This window comes from Nipponia nippon, unplaced genomic scaffold (genome assembly GCF_047370975.1).
Source record: "Nipponia nippon isolate SJK-2023a ecotype South Korea unplaced genomic scaffold, ASM4737097v1 scaffold_8, whole genome shotgun sequence".
Lineage (NCBI taxonomy): Eukaryota > Metazoa > Chordata > Aves > Pelecaniformes > Threskiornithidae > Nipponia > Nipponia nippon.
Window position 1 is genome coordinate 36130695 of NW_028262402.1, and position 23340 is coordinate 36154034.

General features: G+C 38.1%; 1 protein-coding gene across 1 annotated transcript in view; it reads right to left on the minus strand.

Moving 5' to 3' along the window:
- Positions 1-12824: 12824 nt before the first annotated feature.
- PTAR1 (protein prenyltransferase alpha subunit repeat containing 1) overlaps positions 12825-23340 on the minus strand; it is a 35650-nt gene continuing 25134 nt past the window's right edge. The window contains exons 5-7 of the mRNA XM_087742240.1: positions 23053-23266; positions 17417-17739; positions 12825-16844 (exon numbers count right to left, since the gene is read on the minus strand). Of these exons, the coding sequence (XP_087598366.1) occupies positions 16496-16844; positions 17417-17739; positions 23053-23266 (886 nt within the window). The 3' untranslated portion in view covers positions 12825-16495. The remainder of the gene's footprint in view (positions 16845-17416; positions 17740-23052; positions 23267-23340) is intronic.

The following is a 23340-nucleotide window of genomic DNA, read 5'->3' on the forward strand; positions in this document are numbered from 1 at the left end:
GGACTGGAAGTGCTCCTTTAAACACTGATTGAAAGAGAAGTGCCAGTGAAACTGGTTTGGTTTTGTTTTGTTTTGAAGTGGCCAATAATTGTATGTGATGCCTTAAGTGTCAGCCTCATGATAACTTGTGATACCTGGGCCTTGCTGACTGGAGAAATGTAATATAAGTCTGAGGGAGTCCGTGTCTTGCCTGAAGGTCAGTGAATACATAAAAACAAAACCAAAAACCCAACCTAGCCTAACTTATTCCAGATCGATGATGAAATCATCCAGGTGGGGGCCTGCATTCAGACAACAGAAGTAAATATATGAATAAAAAAGTCAACAGTTTTTATTGAAATGTGAAGCAATTGAAATACACATGAGTAACCAGACCCAACGCAAGAGAAGCTGCCATAGTAGTCAGGGATATTTGTGGGGTTTAATGATGAGTAGAATTGGATAATAAAGCCTTGTGGAAAATTGAAATAGTCTTCATGTTCTCTGAGAACACAGAAGGAACAGACTAAATGAAACACAGTGGTCTGTCTAGACTTGTGTTTATGCTAATACTTGCATTCATTCAAACTATAAGAGCTATTAATGTATCTGAAGTTTGTTATAACACGTTTTTTAAGGTGATGGCGAAGCATAAAGATAAGTCAACTTCTAAATGTTAAGTATGTTACTCTGTATGCTGAAAATGGAGCATCCTCCTTGCCGAAGTAAATTAGCCCAGGAGGAGGCCTGCTTGTTGCAATCAAGTTCAGATATGTCTGTTATATTCAGTGTAGAAAGATCCTTTTATACACTCCATTTGTAAAAGCTTCACTTAATGGGGGACTATGCATAAATGCTAGTCACCAAATGGTAGATGGCAGCGACAAATGAGATGTAAAGTCCAGTAGATATGAAGGATGATGTATTTCATGCACAGTTCCTTTCCACTGACATTTTTTCCTCTTACAAAGTAAGATTGCTGGGTCAGGTTTAAGGATGACTGACATTTAGAGAGGTGAAAAGAGTGGGCAGTACAAGTGAGTGAAAGGGGTCAGTGGATGGCTAATTGAGAAATGTTCTGGCATTAGCATATGAACCAAGTTAAGGTGAAAGGCAGCCTTATGGCTGTTGCTAAAGAAAGAGGATCTTTGATTACTTTGGTGAGGAAATTTCATCCCTGCTCAAAATATGTACATAGGTACATAAATGTATGTTCACTTCTAGCCTTTTTTTCACAAAGAAGGAAGACGGGAGGAAGAGAAAATCCTAGATCTACATTTTTGTTCCTCTTAAGAGAGTTACAGGAGACAGACATGCTTTCAAACCAGTATAGACAAATTTGAAGTATTGACAGCACAGTTCCTTTAAAAAAATGTTAGTCTTGCTGTAAAGATGTAGCCAACTGCTATGGTTACATGTACTCTCTTTGTTTTACTTTAGCTTAATTTTAGCTAAAGGTAGTCTGATATTTCTGACCTCTCTTGTGATCTTTTTGTTGTCATGGTTTTACAATATGTCACCGTAAGAATAAATTGAAGTACATTAAAAGAGTGAAGAAGGAAGGAAGCACTTTTTTTTTTTTTAGATTAACTTTTATTAAAATAAAGCCTGGTTTTATTGATTTATAGCATTATTGCTTTATATTGATCTACATTGAAAAGAATATGTTTCATTGATAATTAACGCATAGCAAGACTCCACTATTTGTAAACTGTTTGCATTATAACTGTTACGATGTAACTAATGACATGAAAAGGGAAATGGTGTCTGAAATCAGAGCTTCTGGTGTTAAGAGACCTTCCTGAGGAAAGGCTGCTGTGAAAACAGTACACGCAGACATTAATTTCACTAGCAGTTTTTGAAGCCAGCTGTGGTAGGTAGGAGTTTAAACAGTTAACCTATTAAAAGTTTTTTCTAGATGTAATATGTTCACACAAAAAGTATCAATGCTAAGACTGAATACTGTGGTTCATATGTGGTATATCAGAAAAATGCCATGGATTCTTTCCTGCAGTTACAACGTTGCAGTCTTAGTAAAAATTATGCCTATTACTCATTAATCTAAGCACTTCCCATCTACTGTTTTTGTGGAATTTAGAAACTGAAATCACAAAACATATATACATACATGCATATATATACGTGTATTACTGAAAAACATAGGAATACAAAGATCACTCAAACTGCAATAAAAATTTTCCATGCAGACTGAATTTATGTCCTTGGAGTGCATGACAGATGAGCTGTGGAGGCTAAGAGCCAGACCAGAGAGCCGTGTCCCAGGCGCCTCCTCCACAGGATTCTTGTGCAACAGTGCATTTTGTTAAATCTATGCACGTTTGTATGCCTTGGTTTCTGGGGTAGGAGCTGTGGTGTGCTAGGCAATGCAGAGCACGACCACTGAAAAGGAGTTTTGTGCTGAACGTTAGAAGGGCTATGTAAAATATGATGTATATCGTTAAGTGCTCTATATACAAAGGCCTCGGGATTTTCAAAGCAGGATCAAAATTAATGGTTATTTTTCTCAGCTTTAATCTGTAGCTTTACTGTGTTAATAACCTATGTATAAAGCATGGGCAGTATTGCTTTATTTCATAGGAAAACTGAGAAAACTACGAAATATGTAATTAAAGTACTAATAACTAGATTCATTGTCCTTAAACAAAATAAGAAATCCTATATATAAAATATCAATATCAGAATCCCATTCATTCCAATATGAAGTAAACAGATTGTAGACTCCCTGAGGACAGAGATGCCAGCTATGGCAATGTTGACTATCAAAACACTAAGCGTTGGCACTCTGAAGATCAACACCTATAAGACCAAAGAGCTTTTTTTTCCTTACTCTCTTTCCATTACCTTTGGTCATTAATAATCTGCTTTAGTATAACAAGCCCTTTCACAGCATGCGACATGACTTAAACTCTTCAGAATGAAAGTCACAGCAGCCAGGTGCTAAACACAAAAGCACAGATGAAATCCTGTCCTTCTCCTACAGATTGATCAAAACTCAAACAACAACTACAATAACAAATCACTCCTGTTTTGTGCCACAGCATACTGCTTAGCACATTTAACTACCACATATCATATTCAAACACAGTTACCGTCTTTGATTGAGTGGGAACATACTCCTTTTTCCTACTATTGAACCTTTGGCACTACAGAAATAAAAGGCAAAAACCATATTAACTGGTCCAGAAAATAACAAAGAGAGAGAAAAAGAAGTATGACAATATCTTGCAAACTAGTTACCATGCAGGAATGTGTAAGGAAAGCTCAACTTCACCGACAGAGTTAGACTTCCAGAAACACTCAGCATAAAATAGCTTTATGCTTCACAAAAGGGACAGATCAGGCTTGAGATCTTCTGACAAGCAGGTCCCTTGGCCTGCTCCCTGTAGCAGTAAAGCAGGTTTCTCACAGTGTGTGGTTACGATCCTTTGGTGGCATCCCCGTTATTAATGCAAGTACATTCTCTTTCTCACACAAGATTTGGGCTGTTGTAATTGAAGACCTACTGCTGACTGACAAAACACGAAATCTTGTAAGACAGAAAGGGAACCAATCTATTTATCTTTCATATTGTTCCCTTTCCACCTCCCTTCTAGCCCCTAAGAAACTACTTCTCACCTCTGCCACCCACTCTCATCTCCGATTCCTCAATTAGAGCAGTAGTTGCAGTTTTCCCCGTAAGATGGTGCAATCACAGATGGAGCAGCTGGAAGCATATTTTAGTCTCTGTATTAATTCAAGTCAAGCACTGCTAAACTGAATAGGCCGTGTTTGCTAGGACTGTAGGAACCAATAAATCTATTCCTTTTCAAGGCTTTTTGGAAGCTTTTACATTTTCAGTCAAATTGAAAAGGCTTCAGAAAGTGAAGAATAAAGCTGTCATGGGATATGATAAACTTCACTGAAAGGAGTTTTTCAGCCTCCCTGAAAACAGGCAAACCTGTTTGTGCAAGGGTGCGTAGAAGGAGAGCACCTCTGCTCCCTTAAGGGTATCTGGTCAAGGACCTTTTCAATACCGAAGGGGATAATAAGCGAAGGGGGAAGCCATAAACAAGAACACACAGAGGCATAAACCCAACAGATGAACTAACAGAGACAAAGGCGAGAAACAGACCTCATCAGTCACGTTAACTGATGGGTTATTAAGAAACTGCAGGCAAATGGGGAAGTTGCAACTGATGAGGATACAAACCCGAGGGCCTGGGATGCCCGAGGACATTGGTGGAACTGTGCAGACTGGTGAAGGAATGTGCAGGAGTGGGAATGGGGAGGAACAAAGCAGTGGCAGACAGCAAGGGGTACAGAAGGGGCCAGTCACCTGCAAAATGGGGCCAGACAGTACATTGTAAAGACAGCAGTTATGCATGGAGAGGAAGGTTCCCATTTCCCTTTTCCTCAGAAAAAGCCGTATTGCCCTTCAGTACTGAAGCCATGCCAACAAGGAAAGAAATTACAGTCAACAGATTATCAGTGACTACTAAATTTTCATAGCTCCACTGATTTATTTTCAGCTCTGATAAACCTCCCTGGCAAAGAACAGTCACCTCCCTAAACAACATGCATACGCAGATCTGCTAACGTGAAGTGACACTATAGAACTGGGATGGCTCATAGTCTTACTTAGCTTCATGCCTGTATGTGCTGAATTAAAGATGTATACTTTTAGCTTTAGTGTGGATGATGATAATAAACAGCTGGACTGATCTTTCTCTTCCTGCCTTCTGTTTGACTCCACTTGGTAATCACTGATTGCCATGGAAATCACTAAGTGCACCTTCAGAGATGTCACTTTCCAATCAGATGGAGGTGCCAGGCATGTTAATACTTCTGTTTAAACGAGCAAGCTTATATGGAGAAAGAAAGCAAGACTTGTGAAACCCCACCAGTTCTGCAGCTAAAAATCTTTGTTACCACTTCATCTTTTGAGCTGTAAGCCACCAGGAAACGTTACTTCGGCAAAAGAAATACTGATACTACAGGGCACAGCAGAGTTGATACAGCATATATGCAAGAGAAATTTAAAAAGCTGTCCCACAGTAAAACAGAAAACTTCCCTTGCGAACGCTCCACTTCAGATGTCGAAACATGCTGGCCCTCAAAAGGCTGTCTTCTTCCCTTAGACCCTGCTTTCCTAGCTTGTCAACATGTCTGCATGCCATAGGCAATGGTAAGACTTCGCCAAACAACAAAACTGCTTGTCATGCCTTTTTTTATGCTGTGCCCCCCCAACTTACCCCGCTCTACTGAGATATTTCTTAACATTTCCACTTCCTTTCTTTTTTTTACTTCTCTATCATATACTGCAGAAAAGTAGTTCTCAAAGGTGCTTCAACTGTTCAGTTACAGAGGAAGCGGTGAATCCATGGCTTGCTTTTCAAAGGTGTAGCAACCCCAAACAGCCCGCAGGGGAACAGCCAGGTGCTCCGTATCTCTGAGAAGCTAGACAATGCCACCACCGCCTTCTGGCATCCAGCAAAGGAGTTCTAGAGGTCTTCATGTGCTTATTAGCAGCTGGGGAACATTTATATTTATTAGAACTGGAGAACAGTGGAAGATTTGAAGGCCTATACCAGACAACAATACTACAAAGTGCAAGTAAAAGAGAATGACCATGCAGACACATCACATTTTGCATTTCTTTTCGTATGTGTTGTTAGCTCATTACTTTGCAAGTGTATCTGATGAACAAGATACCAGGACGACAAGACAATCTGAGAAACATTTAAGTAAACTTGAGAATTATTGGGCCTACAATTCCAGCCATGCACTTGTTAAGTCCCGGTCTGATTGTCAGGCTCGGGGAAGGTTTGTAACGATCCCAAGAGCGAAATTAAGACACAAACAAGGTCATATGCTGCCAATCAGATGTTTTATTGGGTAAACATAAAAGAGTAAAGCGATAGGAAAGGCAGGAAATATTAGGAGGAAATTAAGCAGGCATTCAGAGAGATAAGCGAAGCATAGTCACCACCATGGATCCGCTGGTCCTCAGTCTTCAGTTTTCGGTGGTGGATGGCCACACCCAGGTTTCGTGGTGCCGTCTTTTATTCCGTGTTGGAGAGGGGGTTTGCCCTCTTGTTTCGGTTTGGTTACCCAGGGCAACATCACATACCCAACACATGCACATCTAATCACACAATATATATTGTTGGTGGGCAAGCGGCCTGGCCTGGATACCAGTTGGTGTCCTATTCTTGGTGGTGCCCGATAAGCCAAAGAATGGCCTGCTGCTTTAGCAAGTTTGCACAAGTTTCCTTGCAAGCTAGTGGTACTTGATAAGCCAAAGAGTGGTCTGCCCTCGGGTCTTATCAGACAAAAGAGCGGTCTGCTGTCCGGTCTTATCAGATAAACACACACAAGCAAGCTTTGAGACAATTGTTCTTAACACTTCAGTCTCTTACAGCACTGTAAAATATACAGCTGTCTAACTTTATTTAAAAGAATCTTTTACATATGCTGTTACACTGAAATATCCTAATGTTGCCATTGCTTAGATTAAAAAAACCAAGCCCAACCACACAGTCTGTTAATAATATATTATTAAATATTAATATAAAAGAATATTGTAATAAATTATTAAATATTTATTTATATTGTATGAACCCCAGAATTATTTGGATAACAGCCTGGAATGAAAGCTCTTTAGAGAGCTATTGATTGCCCCGATGTACAAGGACTGGAAGCAAATTTACTGCAGCATTAACTCAAGTCTATGAAAGATACCTTAACATATAAGTCAGTTTTGATAAACAATGAACACTTTTTGATAAATGAAAGCACAAAACTATACATGAAGTAGAATGCTATTTGAGGAGCATAACTGCAGATCTAAAACTGTGAATCCAGGTGTTAATGCATATCTATTTGCATAATTAGAAAGTTTACAAAAACAGTGAGCATACCTCAAGCATCTTTTCATCCAGTTCAGATTAGGGGATTCTTCTTCAGGTAGTCTCATAAAATTTATACAGCAAAATTTATGGTCTAAAGCCAATCAACTGGGATCAAAGTACCACGCTTCTATATTATATCTATCTTCAATATGAATCAAACAAAGTATATATTTTGAACATAAGAGGGCAGTTACCTGCTTTTAAGATTTGTGAGATGTTTACGACAATTATGACAGCACAGAAATTGTATGGACCCTGGAAAGACTGGGATAAGCTATTCCAGTTGATTCCAGGTGTTGAAAAAGGCAAGCACATCACTGAACACCATGCTGAAACTTAAAGAAGTTACAGAAACATGAGCATCATTCAGCTGTCCGGAGTTCTGCAACTCTAGACAGTACAGCCAGCTGCCTATTGCCAGAAAGAAATTTCTTATACGGAAGAGCTGCTGTTCATCTCCATCCTTTCATAAACTAAGCTTGAACAAAAGATATAGGAATGCATTTGAAAAAGTCTTAACTGTCGATGTTTAAATGGACCATAAGTCTGCTGCCATCACGTAAATTCACAAGAGAAGACGCAGTTCCTGTTAAAAGAAGCTTATCACTGAAAAGAGACTAGCAAAAATTAGGAAAGGTATCTGCTGGTAAACAATGAGATTGGAGTGCAGGGTAAATATGTTGTCACAGAAAACAGAGGGTTTTAGGAGATGAAAAGTTTATTTAAAAACTGCCAACATTTAACAAAAACGATTTTACACTATTTTCCATTTTCTACAGAAATACAATAACTTAGGGCTGTGCTTAGTCCATTCTGTCACTAATACATATAAAAACAAGTCTGCTGATAAATAAGTGAAAAAAATCTATTTACCAACCACCACCACTACAATTGTACCTGTAAATTTTGGAAGACATCTGCATAGAACAGTTAGGGCTGTAGAGGTGCTCTTTTTTTTTTTTTTTTAAATATATTTTGTACTACTAGGATATGTAAAAATTCAATTAACATGCAATACAAAATATTGGAGATAAACAAGGTAAAACTCAGTGTGCACAACAGGAAAGCAGTGCTAGGATGCCCTCCTATGTTTCTAACTAGACATCAGAAAACTGAACGTTTTTATATGGCAGAATTTCAACTTCCCTTCACAGCAAAACTAGATTTATAACCATGAAGATCTATACCTGGCTAGATTCCATTGAAGATGGATTAAAGGTGTGGAGAAAATTATCTAGTACTAGATAACAACACATAATTGTAGAACATCTCAAATCAACATTAAGCAGATGCATTTTAAAAAGGAAATTAGCTGTTACCTAGTTATAATCATTTGTGAGATGACAGGGTGACAAACGTGCTATTTATTGTTGCACCATAAATGTATATAGCACACTTAGAGAACAGTAAAACTTAAGCCATTCGCTATTTATTAAGACTTTCTCCCTTCAATATTGCTTCAGTTATCACATGGCACATAAAAGCTTACCATTCATCCCTAAATATCTTGCATAAAACGCACGCATTGACCTATATGCTATTCATACGCAATACTTCCCAAACGAATGTGTTATCCTGGTTTGCACACAGGTATATTGTATGAACATTTTTCCACTACAAAAGAGGGGAAAAAAAGAGCTTTCTTAGCTATTGATACCCCATAGTACCCATATTTCTCTCTAGCTGCCCTTTTAAACCTATAATATTCCACAACCTTAACAGTTTCTCCTCAACCACAGTGCTAATGAATATATACTACCCTAACTGCTTTTTTCCTTGAAGCCATAAATATGACCATTTGCAAGAGACAAAGAAGTCACATACAATCCATCACACTAAAAAAAGTCAAAGCTACCACGTAGCCGCTGATATCCCCTCAGCAGCAGGGCCTGATCCTACGTCAGTGAAGTCAGTGGGAATTGTGTCACTCATTTTAACGGATGTAAAAATCAAGCACTCGGATCAGAAACAAACTAATGACCAGATCCTGCAACTTCTGTACAAGGACCCTGGAGCGTTTATTACTTGCTCATACTAAGCTTTCTGATTTAATGAAACCCCAAATTAAGTAAACCAAGATTGTACATATCGACTCAGGGCTTCCCTACAAACTCTACCTTCTGTCCTAGCAGCTAGTAAGATAAAACGAAAAAAACACCTCTGTGAGCACAACATGTCCTTGCTTTTTTAAGTTTTGCATTTAAGATTATGAGCAATATTTGCAGTAATGCCCTGTGATTTTTAGGTGCTCATTTTAGAACATTTGGAATGAATCACATTGTCTAGGAGACGAGAGAAAAGTTGCTAGCATTTTCCAATAAAATGGAGCCCTTTACGGAGAGCTCTCAAATCCAATAATTCAAAATCAGAAGGCATTCAAAATGATGAGTAACTTAAAAAATCTTTTTTTTTAATGTCATTCATTTTTTATAAAAAGAACATGAGAAAAATATCAAAAATAAAGTACCAAAAAGACTACTTGCTGCTTGTATTCAAATACCGACTTCAGTTGCTAGTCTCTGTCTGACATACTTCTCCCAGTCTCCTGTGATGCTGAAGCACTTCATCCAAAACATGCCTGCCTGTCCCTTCCTGGAGGACTCCTGAAAGGTGTCCCCCACGCAGGACACTGGCTGAGCACATCCCAGTTCTCCCAGCCTGCCAGACCTTACAGAATCTTTCACAGTCTCAAACGCTCCCTACAAGCACTTGGAATAAACACCACCACTAATAATTTGGTTTGTGTGTGCATACATTTGCCCAAGTATCATGAAAGGAGGGCAGACTAAGCCAGAGATGGGATGCAAGAGATCTCGCTGCTTTCAGCAAAAACCCTGACATTGGCAACGATCCTGCTAGACTCAGACTTAGGGCAGGTCTTCCACGGAAAAGTTCTGTTTGCAGATCACAGGTGTTATTTAAAAATAGCCGTACGTGGGAGATTTTGCCTTTTTCACAGGACATAACATAAATACAGTTCTGCCATCCATCCATCCGCCCATGCATACATGCACACTTATTGTGGGAGAATAAATATAGATAATTTATTCACAGATAAGCTCTCTATTGATGACAAAAAAAAGAAAACTATCCCCCTCTGAAAGGAATTAATCCTATGGCAAAGTAAGACCAGTAAAAAACAAACAATGCTTTACATTCACTATCCTGTAGAACACTGGTCATTTATCAGATTACTTTCCAGTGTCTTACTGTCCTGTCATCATTTTATTATTTCTGCTACAAAACTTACCATTTATCTAATTTATCTGCATTGGAAATCTACATAAAATTTACAATGGTCACAAATGTGTATCTGAGAATTTTTCATAGAAAAAATATTGCAAAATACTATGTTTAAAACCAACTGTATTTCCCCCAATATGAAAGCTGTGAGAATTAAATATTTTTTCCACGTATCTTGATAAAATAAGCATTTTCCCCTACAGAGAATAGTACTTTGATGAACATGACGGTGTTAGAAAATTAGTGTTTAATGGCTCACTTAAATGCTGTCACTACCTTGGATCTTAACGCTACTTAAAGCCATTCAAGACATCTACTATTTCTATTACCTTAAATTAAAGACAACATTCCCAAGCACACTTTTCAAGATGACTACCCAGTTTTAAATGTAGTCACTTCAAAAAAGCAACACTGGAACAAAGGGGAATGAACACAGTAGGTATAAATATATTTTGTCTTGCAAAAAAAAGTTCCGGTACCTTGTATCATTTATGTGTTTTTTTTTAATAACAGGGAATACTCTGTTAAAAAAACATTTATCTACTTATTCTACACAGCCATTCAGGAAATCTTACTGTATTAATGACGTACCAATTTCAAAACTTTATTCACAATGAACGTACAGGAATACCTCATCCAGGAAAAGCTCTTTGTTTCACCGTAATTATATTCTGTTCAGAAAGTCTTCCGTGAAGAAAATATGCACCTTGCTGTGGGTTCTCCCCACCTCCATCTATACAGTAGGATTAACAGCAGGTTCCAGATGGTGCAGATAAAGATGCTTAATAAACTAGACTTCAGTTAAGAGTTCTGCTCTTCAGAATAGTTGTATTGTACATAAGCGTCTGCCAGCTACCAACTACTAAAATCTTTTGCAATTCTAGTATTCAGAATCCTAACAAAAGTTTTTTAAAAAGATAAATCTAAGTTACATAGTGCATTGACACAGATACTGTAAAAATCTTCCCCATCATTACAACATGTGCCTTTGTGAGATACTGAATATCCTACTGAATAGTACTTGGGAACTCAGAGAAGTAACCCAGCAACTGTCAGGAGCTTCCTGCAAGACTGCAACATCGATTTAAGATATAGAATAACAACATGATGCAGATGAGATGGTAAGGTCTAGTGTGAATCATTAGGTACAGTATTAGCTCATGGGTAGATATAAAACACTATGCTAGACAAAAAAAATTAGAAGCCAGTTATTACATGTTTAGCATTTATGTTTTTCTTTTTTTTAATCAATAATTATAAACTGTAAAAATGTACCCTAATTCACTACAATAGACTATGCCCTGAGAAGTAACATTACACACTAAGGAAAAGCCACTAGAAAGTGTCAGGTCTATAATTCGGAAGCATAAACTGCACAAGGAATTTCTTGGAAGCACTATTTCCTCCATTTTTCAGCAATACATTGCTTCTTCAGAGGAAAAGACTAATGAAAGTTTATGCTAATTCTAGCTTTCCCAACTTTAACTACAAGGTGGTTTGGTTTGGTTTTGTCCCCCCCCCCCCCTTTCTCCTTTAAACTCTCCTGGAGAAACTAGATGGCTTCATAGATAAAGCTCTTGCTTTTCACCTCTGAAAGAGGATGTAGGCCTAGCATGAGGTTCCGAAAAAACTGAGCCTGATGAACTCCACTTAAGGACATCAATCAGAGCACTTTTTGGGAGGTAGTCAGAGTTATCTAAACATGAAATGAGGCCACCTCACCAATGCTTTGCTACATTCTTCTTTGCTGGTTGGAAGAACAGAGAAGAGGTTGGGAAGGAAACACACCTCTGAGCACATGGGAAGGAAAGAAGAAAAATTATCTTAGACAGGGATACAGAATTTCCTTTGAAATTAACTTGAATATTAAGTGCATCTGAGAATAGGCGAGTTATCCTCTTTCCTTTGTATCCAACATTAATAAAATAGTAAGATCTCATTGTAAAGACCTCTCATCACCAAATGCGTACAAGACAAACATGCATTTAAAAGTCACATCCACATTTCATTTCACTGCTTCTTTCCCCAGAATTGCTCTGGAAGATACAACTCATGAGTTGTGGTCTTTTTTACCCACGCAGTAAGTGCAACGGTTCACTTCCTACTAAATGAAAAAAACCTAAGGAACATTCTTCCCTCAGAGAAGGGAAAACAAAACTAAGCCAACAACCTTGTCCAAAAATTCAATCATCAAGTCTCTGAAGACTCACCACTTAAATTATTCTCTGGTAGTCACATTTTGTTCATTGTATTATATGAAAAAGTATGCTTGTTGAGTCTGGCTATGCAGACAAGCCTTTCCAAAACCCTTCATTTCTGCTCATCAATATTATACAGTACTGTTTTAAAAATTCATTAATTATCTACTTAGGAAAAAACTCACTCCTGTCCATAAAGACTAGCTACACATTCTAATTAAGCAGGATTAACACAAAACTGGAAATGCCAGAAATTTTGATTGTAAGACAGAATCTAAGCTTTCTCACTTCGCTTTTTTTGTCTTAAAACGAGTTTTATGTAAGGTAATTAATCAAACATTATAAACTGACAATTTACTTTTCCCCCTATTTAAAAGACACAAAGATTTGATTGTATAAAGAATAAGCAAGAAGGCAACAAAACACTAATATTGCAGGCATGAGTAGATTAACAAATATTAATCAGAGCAGCTATAGCAATGCGTTCCAATAATAACTTTATACAAGTTTATTATTGTAGCTATCTTTAATGCTGCATGTGTTGCTCCAGTGACTGTAACACACAAGATAAACCAAATGCCAATGACATAACAGTTAATGTATTTAGCAGCATGTATTTTATCCCCTTAAAGATGTGATTCCTTGTACTCTAATTTCTGTAGTTTCAAATTACATTTGTTCCCCAAAACCCTTTGTTTCTAGCACAAAGAAATTTCTACAAAGACTAATCCAATGAACAAAAAGAATTTGCATCAATTCCAATGACACATACTACAGCAGAAGATAAAAATCACTAAAGATGCTTAACTTTATATGAAGACGTTTACAGATGTACAAAGTTTGATTTTATATTTGAAGGAACTTCAGACAGTGAGTCTCTTGTATTCTGCAGCTTCTGTTGGACATTTTCTCCGCAAGAGTGTTCATTGACTACATTATAATTCTCTGACCTCTGAAATACAAAACGACTAAAAATACATTACTTAAAGAAGCTGTACTTAGTAACCTTCATGCATGTTAACTACCAATGGCCTGAAGCCACTTTTCTTTTTTTCACATGGTGCCCGAACAGGACTCTGCAGTAATGGTGAATGGTTAGACAGGTATGTTCCAAAGATCACAGTTCCAGGACATCACACAGTTGTCAGCTTAATGCAATTTGTTGGAAGTATCTCTTCAATCATTTCATGTAAGTGGCTTCAGGACATTGACAGCTTGAAGTAATTTAGTTATATATTTTCTTCTTTCATATAATTTATATTGTTACAATGAAAAAGTTAAAGCTCGATTTTGACAGCTTATTGTTTGCATTTCTCTCCAAAGGGAAGATATGACTTGTTTCAATTTCACTTTTATTGTTTAGTTTTCTGTGTGGCAGAGTCTGGTCTGCAAACATTTCTAAATGTAACTATTCTCACTGGATTAAAAAAAAAAAGGGGGGGGGGCAGTATTTCCATCAGGTGTAGGCTTTAAAAACCAACACTTAAGAGTCATACTACAGCTATCAGTGTTTTGTAAAAGTAATAAAAGTTTCAGCACCATCTCTAATCAGAGCTCTCAGAACATTTTCCAAGTATAAAAATACAATGCAACTCTGTTCAGTTACGTAGGACCAAACCTTGTTTTCCTACAAGCATGCATAACTTGTGCTGACATGAATAGGAACTGCACACATGTATATGAGGGCAGCTGTTTGATCTTAAGTGTTTATGATGGAAAGATTGTCAAATTCAATAGCACAGTACATCCACAATATAGCTCTAAGAAAGCCAACTAAGACTTCAGATTATAGTCTGGAAGAAATATATAATGGGTTTCAAGTCAGATTCTAATATAAATCTTCTCTAAAAACCTCAATCATTCCAGCGCAAGAAGAGAGCATCTCTTCGCTTCCACAGTTCACGAAATATTTCTTATCATGCTCCCACTTCCCAATCTGCTCCTGCCAATAACGTTTTTCTCATGAACAGCTAATTTTTGCCATGGTAAACAGAACACACAAGTATATTACTAACTCTCTAAGTAATCTAGGACCAAGAATGTGATCCTTAGTATATTGCCAGATGACTTCACACCTTCCAGGTTCATACTAGTCATTAATGGGATATTGTTAATCAAGCTGACCCAGGGTACTACATATGCTTCCATGTATCTTTCATACTCAAAAAACATCAGGTCCTCTGGGATGGGTAAAAGTTCTTGCTCACATTAAGTTCTTAAGTTCAGACTCCAGTTTGTACCTGAATCTACCCATTTGTCAGTGGTCATAGAGACAATATCTTATGACAAAATTACCCTCTCAAGCCATTTCCACACCTCCTTCACACATGAATTACGTTCTTCTGCAACTCAAACCATCAGCCAAGACAGCATCCCAGAGCACCTCAAAACAAACAGCCATGTAGTATGTCCCTAGCTATACAGCGGCAGCTATGGATGCACACTGAGACACAGCTTTGCCACGGAGGTGCTCAAGCCCAGGTCAGTCTTATCTAGGTACTGTAAACAGAAGAGTGTACATTTAGAAATGTCTGTTAGCTACTCTGTGCCTAAAATGATTTATGAACATACTCTCTAAGACTAGAGGTGGTCTGTTTTCATTTTGAAATGCAAGAGTAACCCCCATCCATCAAATTATTTAGAACTGTTGGAATTCCACGTTTTGAGTGCCTTTTTTCTTTCCAAATGGTACCTTTTGAGCAGGCTACCTGTTGTTTTTTTTTTTTTCTCCCTCATTGTTGCTCTCTCTGCCCAACAGAAACAGCAGCTTGAAACTTATCAGTCAGGAGGCACTTTGGGTAGGAGAAATATACAGCAATTTTGGCGAAGACTCTAGCTTGAAAATTTAATCCCCTCGGTGAATAGTCTGTTTGGAACAGAGGCGATGTTGCCATTGTACAAACTTCTACAGTCATACAATGTTTCTCCTCTGGGTCTTTGGACCAGCAAAATTCCATTAGTCTAAAAAAGTCCCTTATATAGACAAGTTCTAAGGAAATGACAAAATAAACCATTCATGTTTAAGATCACTGGGATAGAAATGTGTTTCAAATTCCCTTAAAATTTACAGTTATGTAAACAGAGATGTATGGTTGGAGAAGTGCTCTTAAGGAAGAGTCAGAAGAAAAAAAAAAACAAAACAAAACTGAAGCTCTGCAAAAGAACAGAAGTGAAGAGAGAGCTCCTTCCTGCTGTCTTTTTTTTTTTTGATTTGTGTAGTCTCAATGACCAGTCAGAAGAATTACTTTTTACTCCATCATCTATTGGACTTGCATGATCTTGGTTAAGTACAAGTTACCAATGTGTGACTTAGTAGGCTGAGATTCTGTAGTGTACACAATACATTCAGAAATGTGTATCAAGTGTCATTAATTCGGGATTGTTGCATTAAAATAAATAAATAAATACCAAGTAGGAAACGAAGGTAGTCTATTCTAAGAAAGTATTTCCAAATATAGCTCTGACTGTGAGTGTGAATGTGCGTGTGTGAACTATTTTCTGTCACATTTTCCTGTATCTGCTCTTCAGGATTTCAACTTCATACACTTCCCTATCAAACTTGTGTGACAACTAATAAGCAAACAAAACCTCAGTTACAATAGTAAAAGGCATGGCTCTAATGTTGTTACTGGAGCCTTGAGAAAGAAACACTGCAGTTTGGTGTGCTACCAAAGGTTGCTAATAAAAAAGTAATAGCACTCACCAAGTATAGCATGAATCCAATAATGTATTAGCAAGATGCCACTATAGTAAAGAGGAACAACCTGGAAACAGGTTTAGCTGACACTGACAGATCCTCCTATTCTTTTTCCAGACACTCCGTTTCAAAAGCATTTCTGACTTTTTTTTTTTTTAAAAGCCAAATGATTCAGAGTCCCCCTTAATGCAGAAGTTAAAAAATAAGAAAATGGCATGGTAGGAAGCTGACACAGAGTGATTTCTTAAAAAGATTAAAGAACAAACTGCATTTGCTTAATAAAAAGGTACGCCAGTTCTTTAATAAATAAAGTGACAGACTTCTACTCTGAATATGAGCTTTAGGACTGACCATTAAAAGAGTGAGAAACACATGGTTAACTAACACTTGCAACCAAGACATGCATTTGTGTCTGAAAAGAGAATATTGCACTAAAAGAAGAACCCTGAAGGCTTTAAACTCTTCCTTCACTGACCTAAAAAAGTAACTAACCATTTCCTATAAGCAGTAGCAAACCTGGCTTGGTCCACATCCCTACAAGTTGATAGTACTTTATCAATGAACCGGTATTCCAGTTCTGGACCAAGAGAGTCCTGCATAGGAGCACGCTTCAGGCGTTTTGTTTCTTGGGTATAACCTTGTTTGCTGCTGGATTCATTCAAACCATCAACATCCATAGCTTGTGCCATGTGACTTGTCGCAGGACTGTGGTGGGAATTATTCAGAGTTTCATCACTGCTGTCCACAGATGATACCACTGCACTCAGAAGAGGAAGTTTGTTGCTTAGGTGGTGCTGAAGGTAGAACACACACCTTCTTCAGAGGAAAAGGAAGGAAGAAAAGGAAAGAAGAAAACAAGTCATGCACTGAAAATAATCTCCTGTTGCTGCTGAACTGCTTCGGTTCATTTGCCATCCCACCAGATTCCCCCACAAACAGACATAAAATCTGCTGTCACTGCTCACACTCTACAAAAAAGGGCTCAGTGTCACTTTGGCAAATTGGCTATTACCTAGTGAGGCACATACACCCAGCCGGCAAAGCAGAGGTTTTCTGCAGTTGATCCATCCTCTGCCTATCTTTTGCTCATCTTTTGCCCTTTAAACATTTTAAGTGTGAGGAGGCTGATTAACAGTATCTTGCATCTCTTGTACAAACTTCAGTGACAAGTGGAGCTTACATCTGCAAGATACTTAAGCCCAATCAAATTTTCCATTCAATAGCTCTGATTATGCTCTTGAATGTTTTCCAGAGGCTTAAGACATGGTATCTTAGAAATCTTTTTTTGAGTGGTACCTTTTAAAATCAGAACAACAATTTGTCTGGAAACATCAGGCAAAGAACAATCCATAAATCAGAAGGACACTCTTTTGACCAAGTCCACTTACCTATGACACCACAAGGTTTCATGCCCTGGGTAAGTATCAATCAGTTCAGTGCAGAGCTCCAACTCTTCCTCTAAATGGCGGGGGAGATCCACGCTCTGCTCCTCCGCACAGGCTGCTTCTGCCCCTGCACTCTCCTCCTCCTCCTCCTTTTGAAGGTTAGGGTTTTGCTCGTTTATCATTTGATTTTGTACCAGTACACTAGTGTCAGTCACAGTTCTGCCTATCAAGGACTTGAGTAAGAACTGGCGGTAATGAAATCCACTATGGTCTGAGACATGCATGGATACCCAATATTTAGTGGATGAAAGTTCATCAAGGAGAACCTGAAACAAAAAGCAGCGACAGTTATCAATCAGTATAAAGGAGGAATTTACCACCAGTGTTTCTGTATTAAGGCAACCTCTCCTCTGGGGATTTCAGCCACTGTGGTAATAGTTTAAGAACACACACAGAAAAATTAAATAACTACTGAGCCTTTTCCACTGTGTGCTGACAAGTATTTTGGCATCCCTGCACAAAAGAAACTATACTTCTTCCAAACTCTGAAAAACGTTCCCACAGGGTGAGGGGGGAAAAACCCAAACCACTGATGATGAGAAATGAGCAGTGCTTTAAGAATCTCAAAATGGTTAGGAATAAAGACTATTTAGAGGAGGCAGAGGTAGAGGGTACACCAAAGTACATGGATATTAGTTAGAAGTATTTTAATTTTTGCCTAGTGCATTATGGCTGTCAGAGGGTGGGCGAGTTGCTTAATTAAAAAAAAAAAAAAAAAAGAGGAGGATTTAAAGTAATTCACACTTTTGTTTTCCAGGAAAGAATGTCAACCACTAACATTACGTTCCAAGTCCTAGAGTCTGTGGAATACAAAACTATTTGTCCATAATTAAGTTGCTTGACTTGGTAATTGGGGAACTCCCAGAAAGGCTTTCACAATAACTGTGGTAAATACTTACACTGGTGACTGCAGCTGTATTTGTAAAACTGCTGGCACCTATGAATTTTCTCTAAATTCTGAATGATTTTAAACCTTCAAAATTTATTTCTAGGAAGATGGGTGAGTTTGGCTACTGGGCAATGCTTCTTTTACTTTACTTTCTCCATTAGAACTAATGGCTGTATTTTTTTAAAGGCTTTAATCTCTTTCCTCACATTGCTCCTCCTCTGGAGTTTAAACTCTCCAAAGAGATCAAAACTACCTTTTCTGTTTACTTCTAAAGACTTTAGATATAACCTTACTCGTATATTCTTGCTTTTAATCTCTTTTTCTAAGCTACCTATGTCACTTAACAGGACCGGCTGATGCAAAGCAACTTTCATAGGCACAGGTCTTTCTTTTTCCTCCTGCAGCTCAAGAGGCACAGACTCCCACAAAGAAAACCATAGAAATGTGCAAGGCTAGTTATACGCCTTTTTTGTGGTGCACCTGTTCTAAAAGATATTAGAGCAGACACAAACGATATAAATAGCACCTTCTACCCGAGACACTGAACACGCTTTTTTAGGTCCTGACAAGAGATACCAGCATTGTCTTCCTTTTACAGATCAGCAAACTGAAGGGCACTATTAAATAACAGCCCACGGACAGGATTCTTAAGGGGGCTAAAACTCCCCATCTCCAGTTCTGCACTTTAAACCACAAGATCAGCTTCTCTCTTCTCAGCAGAATTGAGCCTACTGTTCTAAATTTCTGAACATTAAAATTTAAAAGCCTGTTAAAAACAACTTAAGGCTCAAGGGCAACATCAGAAAAAACAGACCAGTCTTTATTCAGCTGGAACTGATGCTACACACATTATGTCCAATTTAGATCTTGAAATAATCCTATTCATTTACCTGACGTGTTTATAAGCTACAAAGTTACAGGGGAACATTGTAATTATGCATTTTAACTCCCTGCACAAAGCAAACAGAAAGATTCCCAGCATCACTCCTTACCTGAACTAGAAAACCTCTTTTAGAAAAGCAAGACAGAAGATTGCCATTAAACCTCTTGAGATCTACAAAAAACAAAACCTCTCCTCTAGGAACCTCAGAGTAACAGTGGAAGATGCTTCAAACAACTGGAGGTAAAACGAAAAGCCAGCTAACGTCTGAATTCCAAGAGGTTCTTTCTTACCAAGCCAGTTTTCTCCATTTCCACACCGAACAGCACAAGCCCTTTGCCATTCTTCTGTGAGGCAAAGAGGAAATGATAGGAAAACGGCTCCCTCCCCACTCTTGACAACCTCTCACAAAGATCCCTCGCCTACCTTCAGTGGTGAGCCGACTACCATGGAACTGGGATCCTCCTCCAGAACAGGACATACGTGCTCAGTGACCTTTACCTCAACCTCTGGGTCTGCACTCCCTTTTACACTCTCCCTGACCCTGTGCTTGCTTTTTTGAAGTGCTTACCCACTATAAACTGCAGCCTGAAACTTCCTCCCTGGTCTGGGACACTGAGAAAATGAAAAGGAATTGTATCTGAGGAAAAAACTTTTAAGGATAACCAGATAAATATGGCAATGTCCACTCACACAAAAGACAGTTACCTTTGGAGGTCCAGTCATCCAAGAAAAAGCCAAAGCCTTACTGGGGATGTCTACAGGAAAAATTACTTTGTGTTGTTATGAACATACTTCTGTCTGCTGGGCATCACACAAGAGTGGTGTTGCCTCACAACAATCACCCCACCACTTGTTTCTTTGCTTGGTTTTTATATTGTAGGGCCTGATCAGTCACTCTCGAACCTGTAATTATGAAGTTGAGTATTCCTCTCTAAAGAAAATAAAAAAGTTTGTCCATCCTTGCTGAACTACATCCTATTTTTGTACCTGCATGATTTCTCTGAAGCATCATGATGTGTATGAATTTTAACAGACTATACCGGTATTACTCTTACTCTCATTCTCCAACTAATTACGCACCCACCTATTAGTAGGTGTCTGGTGCCCATGTTTTTCCACCATTAGTTAACTGTACTGTCACATAAGAAAGCTGAAGTCAAGCTTTCTCATCCTTTTCCGAGGTGAGTACTCCAATACCAGAAAGATTACATCGGTTTGGAACAATCTATTCTTGACAAATCCTTAATTGATATTAATGAACACTATTCAAACACTCTGTGAACTTGCTAATGTGGTTCAAATTCTGCAGGAAAAATGAACTGACATTTCTATACTCAAACAAGACAATGTTTTTTACTGTCTAGTGTAAGAAAGAAGGAACATCTACATGCTGTGAGAAAAATCTTCCTACAGGGCCAAAACTTTCTCCTCCAGTACTTTATATCTTTTGCCCAGAATTTGAACCAGGATTCAGTCTGCAGAAGCATTAGGATTACCAAACCAAAGGAAAAAACAAAAACAAAAAAACCCCCAAACCTACCAAACAACCTACTCTGTCAGACGCTCCAGTGCAGGCCAACAGTTTCATAAATGATAAACCTGTTTTGAGAAGTCTTATTTCAATGATAATACAACATATACGTTATGCTTCTGGGCCTCTGTTTGCTTGTACACCGTAATAAAAACTACCTCATACTACAAGCGAAGTTTGTATTGTAGCAGAAATGTGGCCCTAAATAATACGGGACACTCTAATTTGAGGTAACTTTGCAAGAACTAAATGGCTGTGGAATCACAGTGGCTGTTTTATCTGCTAATCTTTTCAGCACAGTTCCAGTCTTACATCTCAGTGAAATTTACCATTCTTTTCATATATTCAAACATACAAATGGCTGAAGGTACAAAATAAGACATCAAGCAAGAAAACCTGTATATTTTTGTAAAAATCCATAATGTCTGCTTTTTTCCTCACATCACATCTTGCGAATAATCACTTTGTAATTCTGCCTTTTAAGGTTTCCTAGACAAAAATTTTTATCTCAAGATTCTTGATATCTTTTATTTTCTACATTTTTTCCTAATTTTCCTGCATCCCAAACACCTTCTGCTAGGCCATCTGAAGAGATGCATTGATGATGTCATAAAAAAACCTAGAGGTAACATGGAGATTTCCCAATGGGTTAAACACGCTGCTGGAGGAACAGCAGCACCAGTGAAATTTTGCCAGAGGTAACAAAAGCAAGTTGGACAAAAATAGAGAAAACTATCACTTCCTTAGTCATCAGCCTAAAAAGAAGACCAGTAGGGGAACTGGGATGGTGGGCAAGGCAAATGGACTTGGGAGTGATCGAATAAATTTAAAACACTTCGTTCACAGGCATGCTTGTGACTTGTCACACAAAGCACTGACAACTGCCAATGAATAAACCCACCAGAATAATTCCAGCTCTGAGAAGAGTTATTTTTATCTCAATGCAATTCTTTCTGTTTATTTAAACTAGTAAGGAATAGCAAGTGCAAAAAGCACTCAGGGTATTACCCTGATCTTCAAACTACTGTTAACCAAAGCACAAAACGACTTGAGTTTTAATCAACAGTGCTAACTCTTTTTAATAAGGCTATTAAAGACTTATGTGAAAGTCCCTGTTTCCTCTTAATATAGGCCTCTAACCCTAACTTCTAACCTCCAATCTAGCCCAGTCCTGTAGTTCTTCTGAGTTTTCCATAACTACCTTTTCATACAAACTCACTAGGCAGATGAGTCCAAATTGCGGGTTGTGTCCTCTTGGAGTCTGGAACATACTTGCTATTTACTACCAATCTGATACAGCTATTTTTAAATTTTCTCAGGTGACAATTAACAGGAAACATCAGCAAAACAACATCCATTACTAGCAGCAGCTGGCCCATAAGACTTAAAAATAATGGCTATACCAACTCAACAACCTCCACTAAATTCCTCCCTCACTCCCGTATGTATTTGCAGGATGGCAAAATGCCGCAGCTGCCATTAAAAGTGTGAGTGATGTGTCACTATATTGGCCTAATATTCACAAGGAATTCACCTAACAGCTTAGAAAACACAGTATTACAAAACTGCCTATATAATTTTAGACCATGTCACATTAACTAATTCAATTTGCTGCAGGTCTCAATGTTTTAGATACTACCATGTGATCTGAAATATTCATCACTGCATTAAGATGTCCCTGCTGGAGCTGAAACAGCTTGACCAGTCCTCACTTGAAATGCTGTCACAAGATACTGTTGGAGCTGAAGAAATTAGTTACAAGCACTCTATGCTTTCTCTGAAATTCCTGCTGTCTTTACCTAATCCTTCAATATGCTGAAACCACAGATATATATACCCTGAATAAGGGTATCAAAATAAGACATCACATTACATTATCAAAACAATATTTGTCATGTATTATCTTTCTCTTTATTAGGAATTTCAAGATTAGCGCTAGAAGAACTATCTTCAGTTGCCCCTTCTTTATTTCAGCTCACACAGCCCCATCTCTGCTCCCTCCAAAAGTTCATTAACACCAAGTACCAACAGACAAACAGAACTTTGTACACGGGCAAGAAAAAAAATCTGTTCTTTCTGCTCAGCAGAACCTGCCTACACTGGCAAGAAAAATGCAAAACATACTCATTGCAATATTTTGCCTGTTTTTTTTAAAACATTCTTAGCTACTTGTGCTAACTTAATATGATATTCTCCATCCATGTCATCGGATCTGCTTGGCAAACCAATTCTTTTAGACAAAGAATTTTAAGACTTTATTCATTATTGTATTATACCTTGACAGTCAGCTTTCCCAAATGCTGTAAAACCCAGATGCGATGGGACCAGGCATTGTAGTTGCTTGGATATCTCCCAGCAGCTTCAGAGCAGACATTCATTTCCTCCTGCACTAGTCGGTGAATTCTCTCCACAGGTGCTGCTCCCAAGTTTCCTTTAGTCACAAGACTGGGCAAGGAGTTTTCCTGAATTAGCTGTTGCAGCACCCATCGTCTGGTTAAACGATGTACAGTGTTAACGGTGAGAAAGCAATTTTAAGAGAAAAAAATGTTTTTTCATATATATAA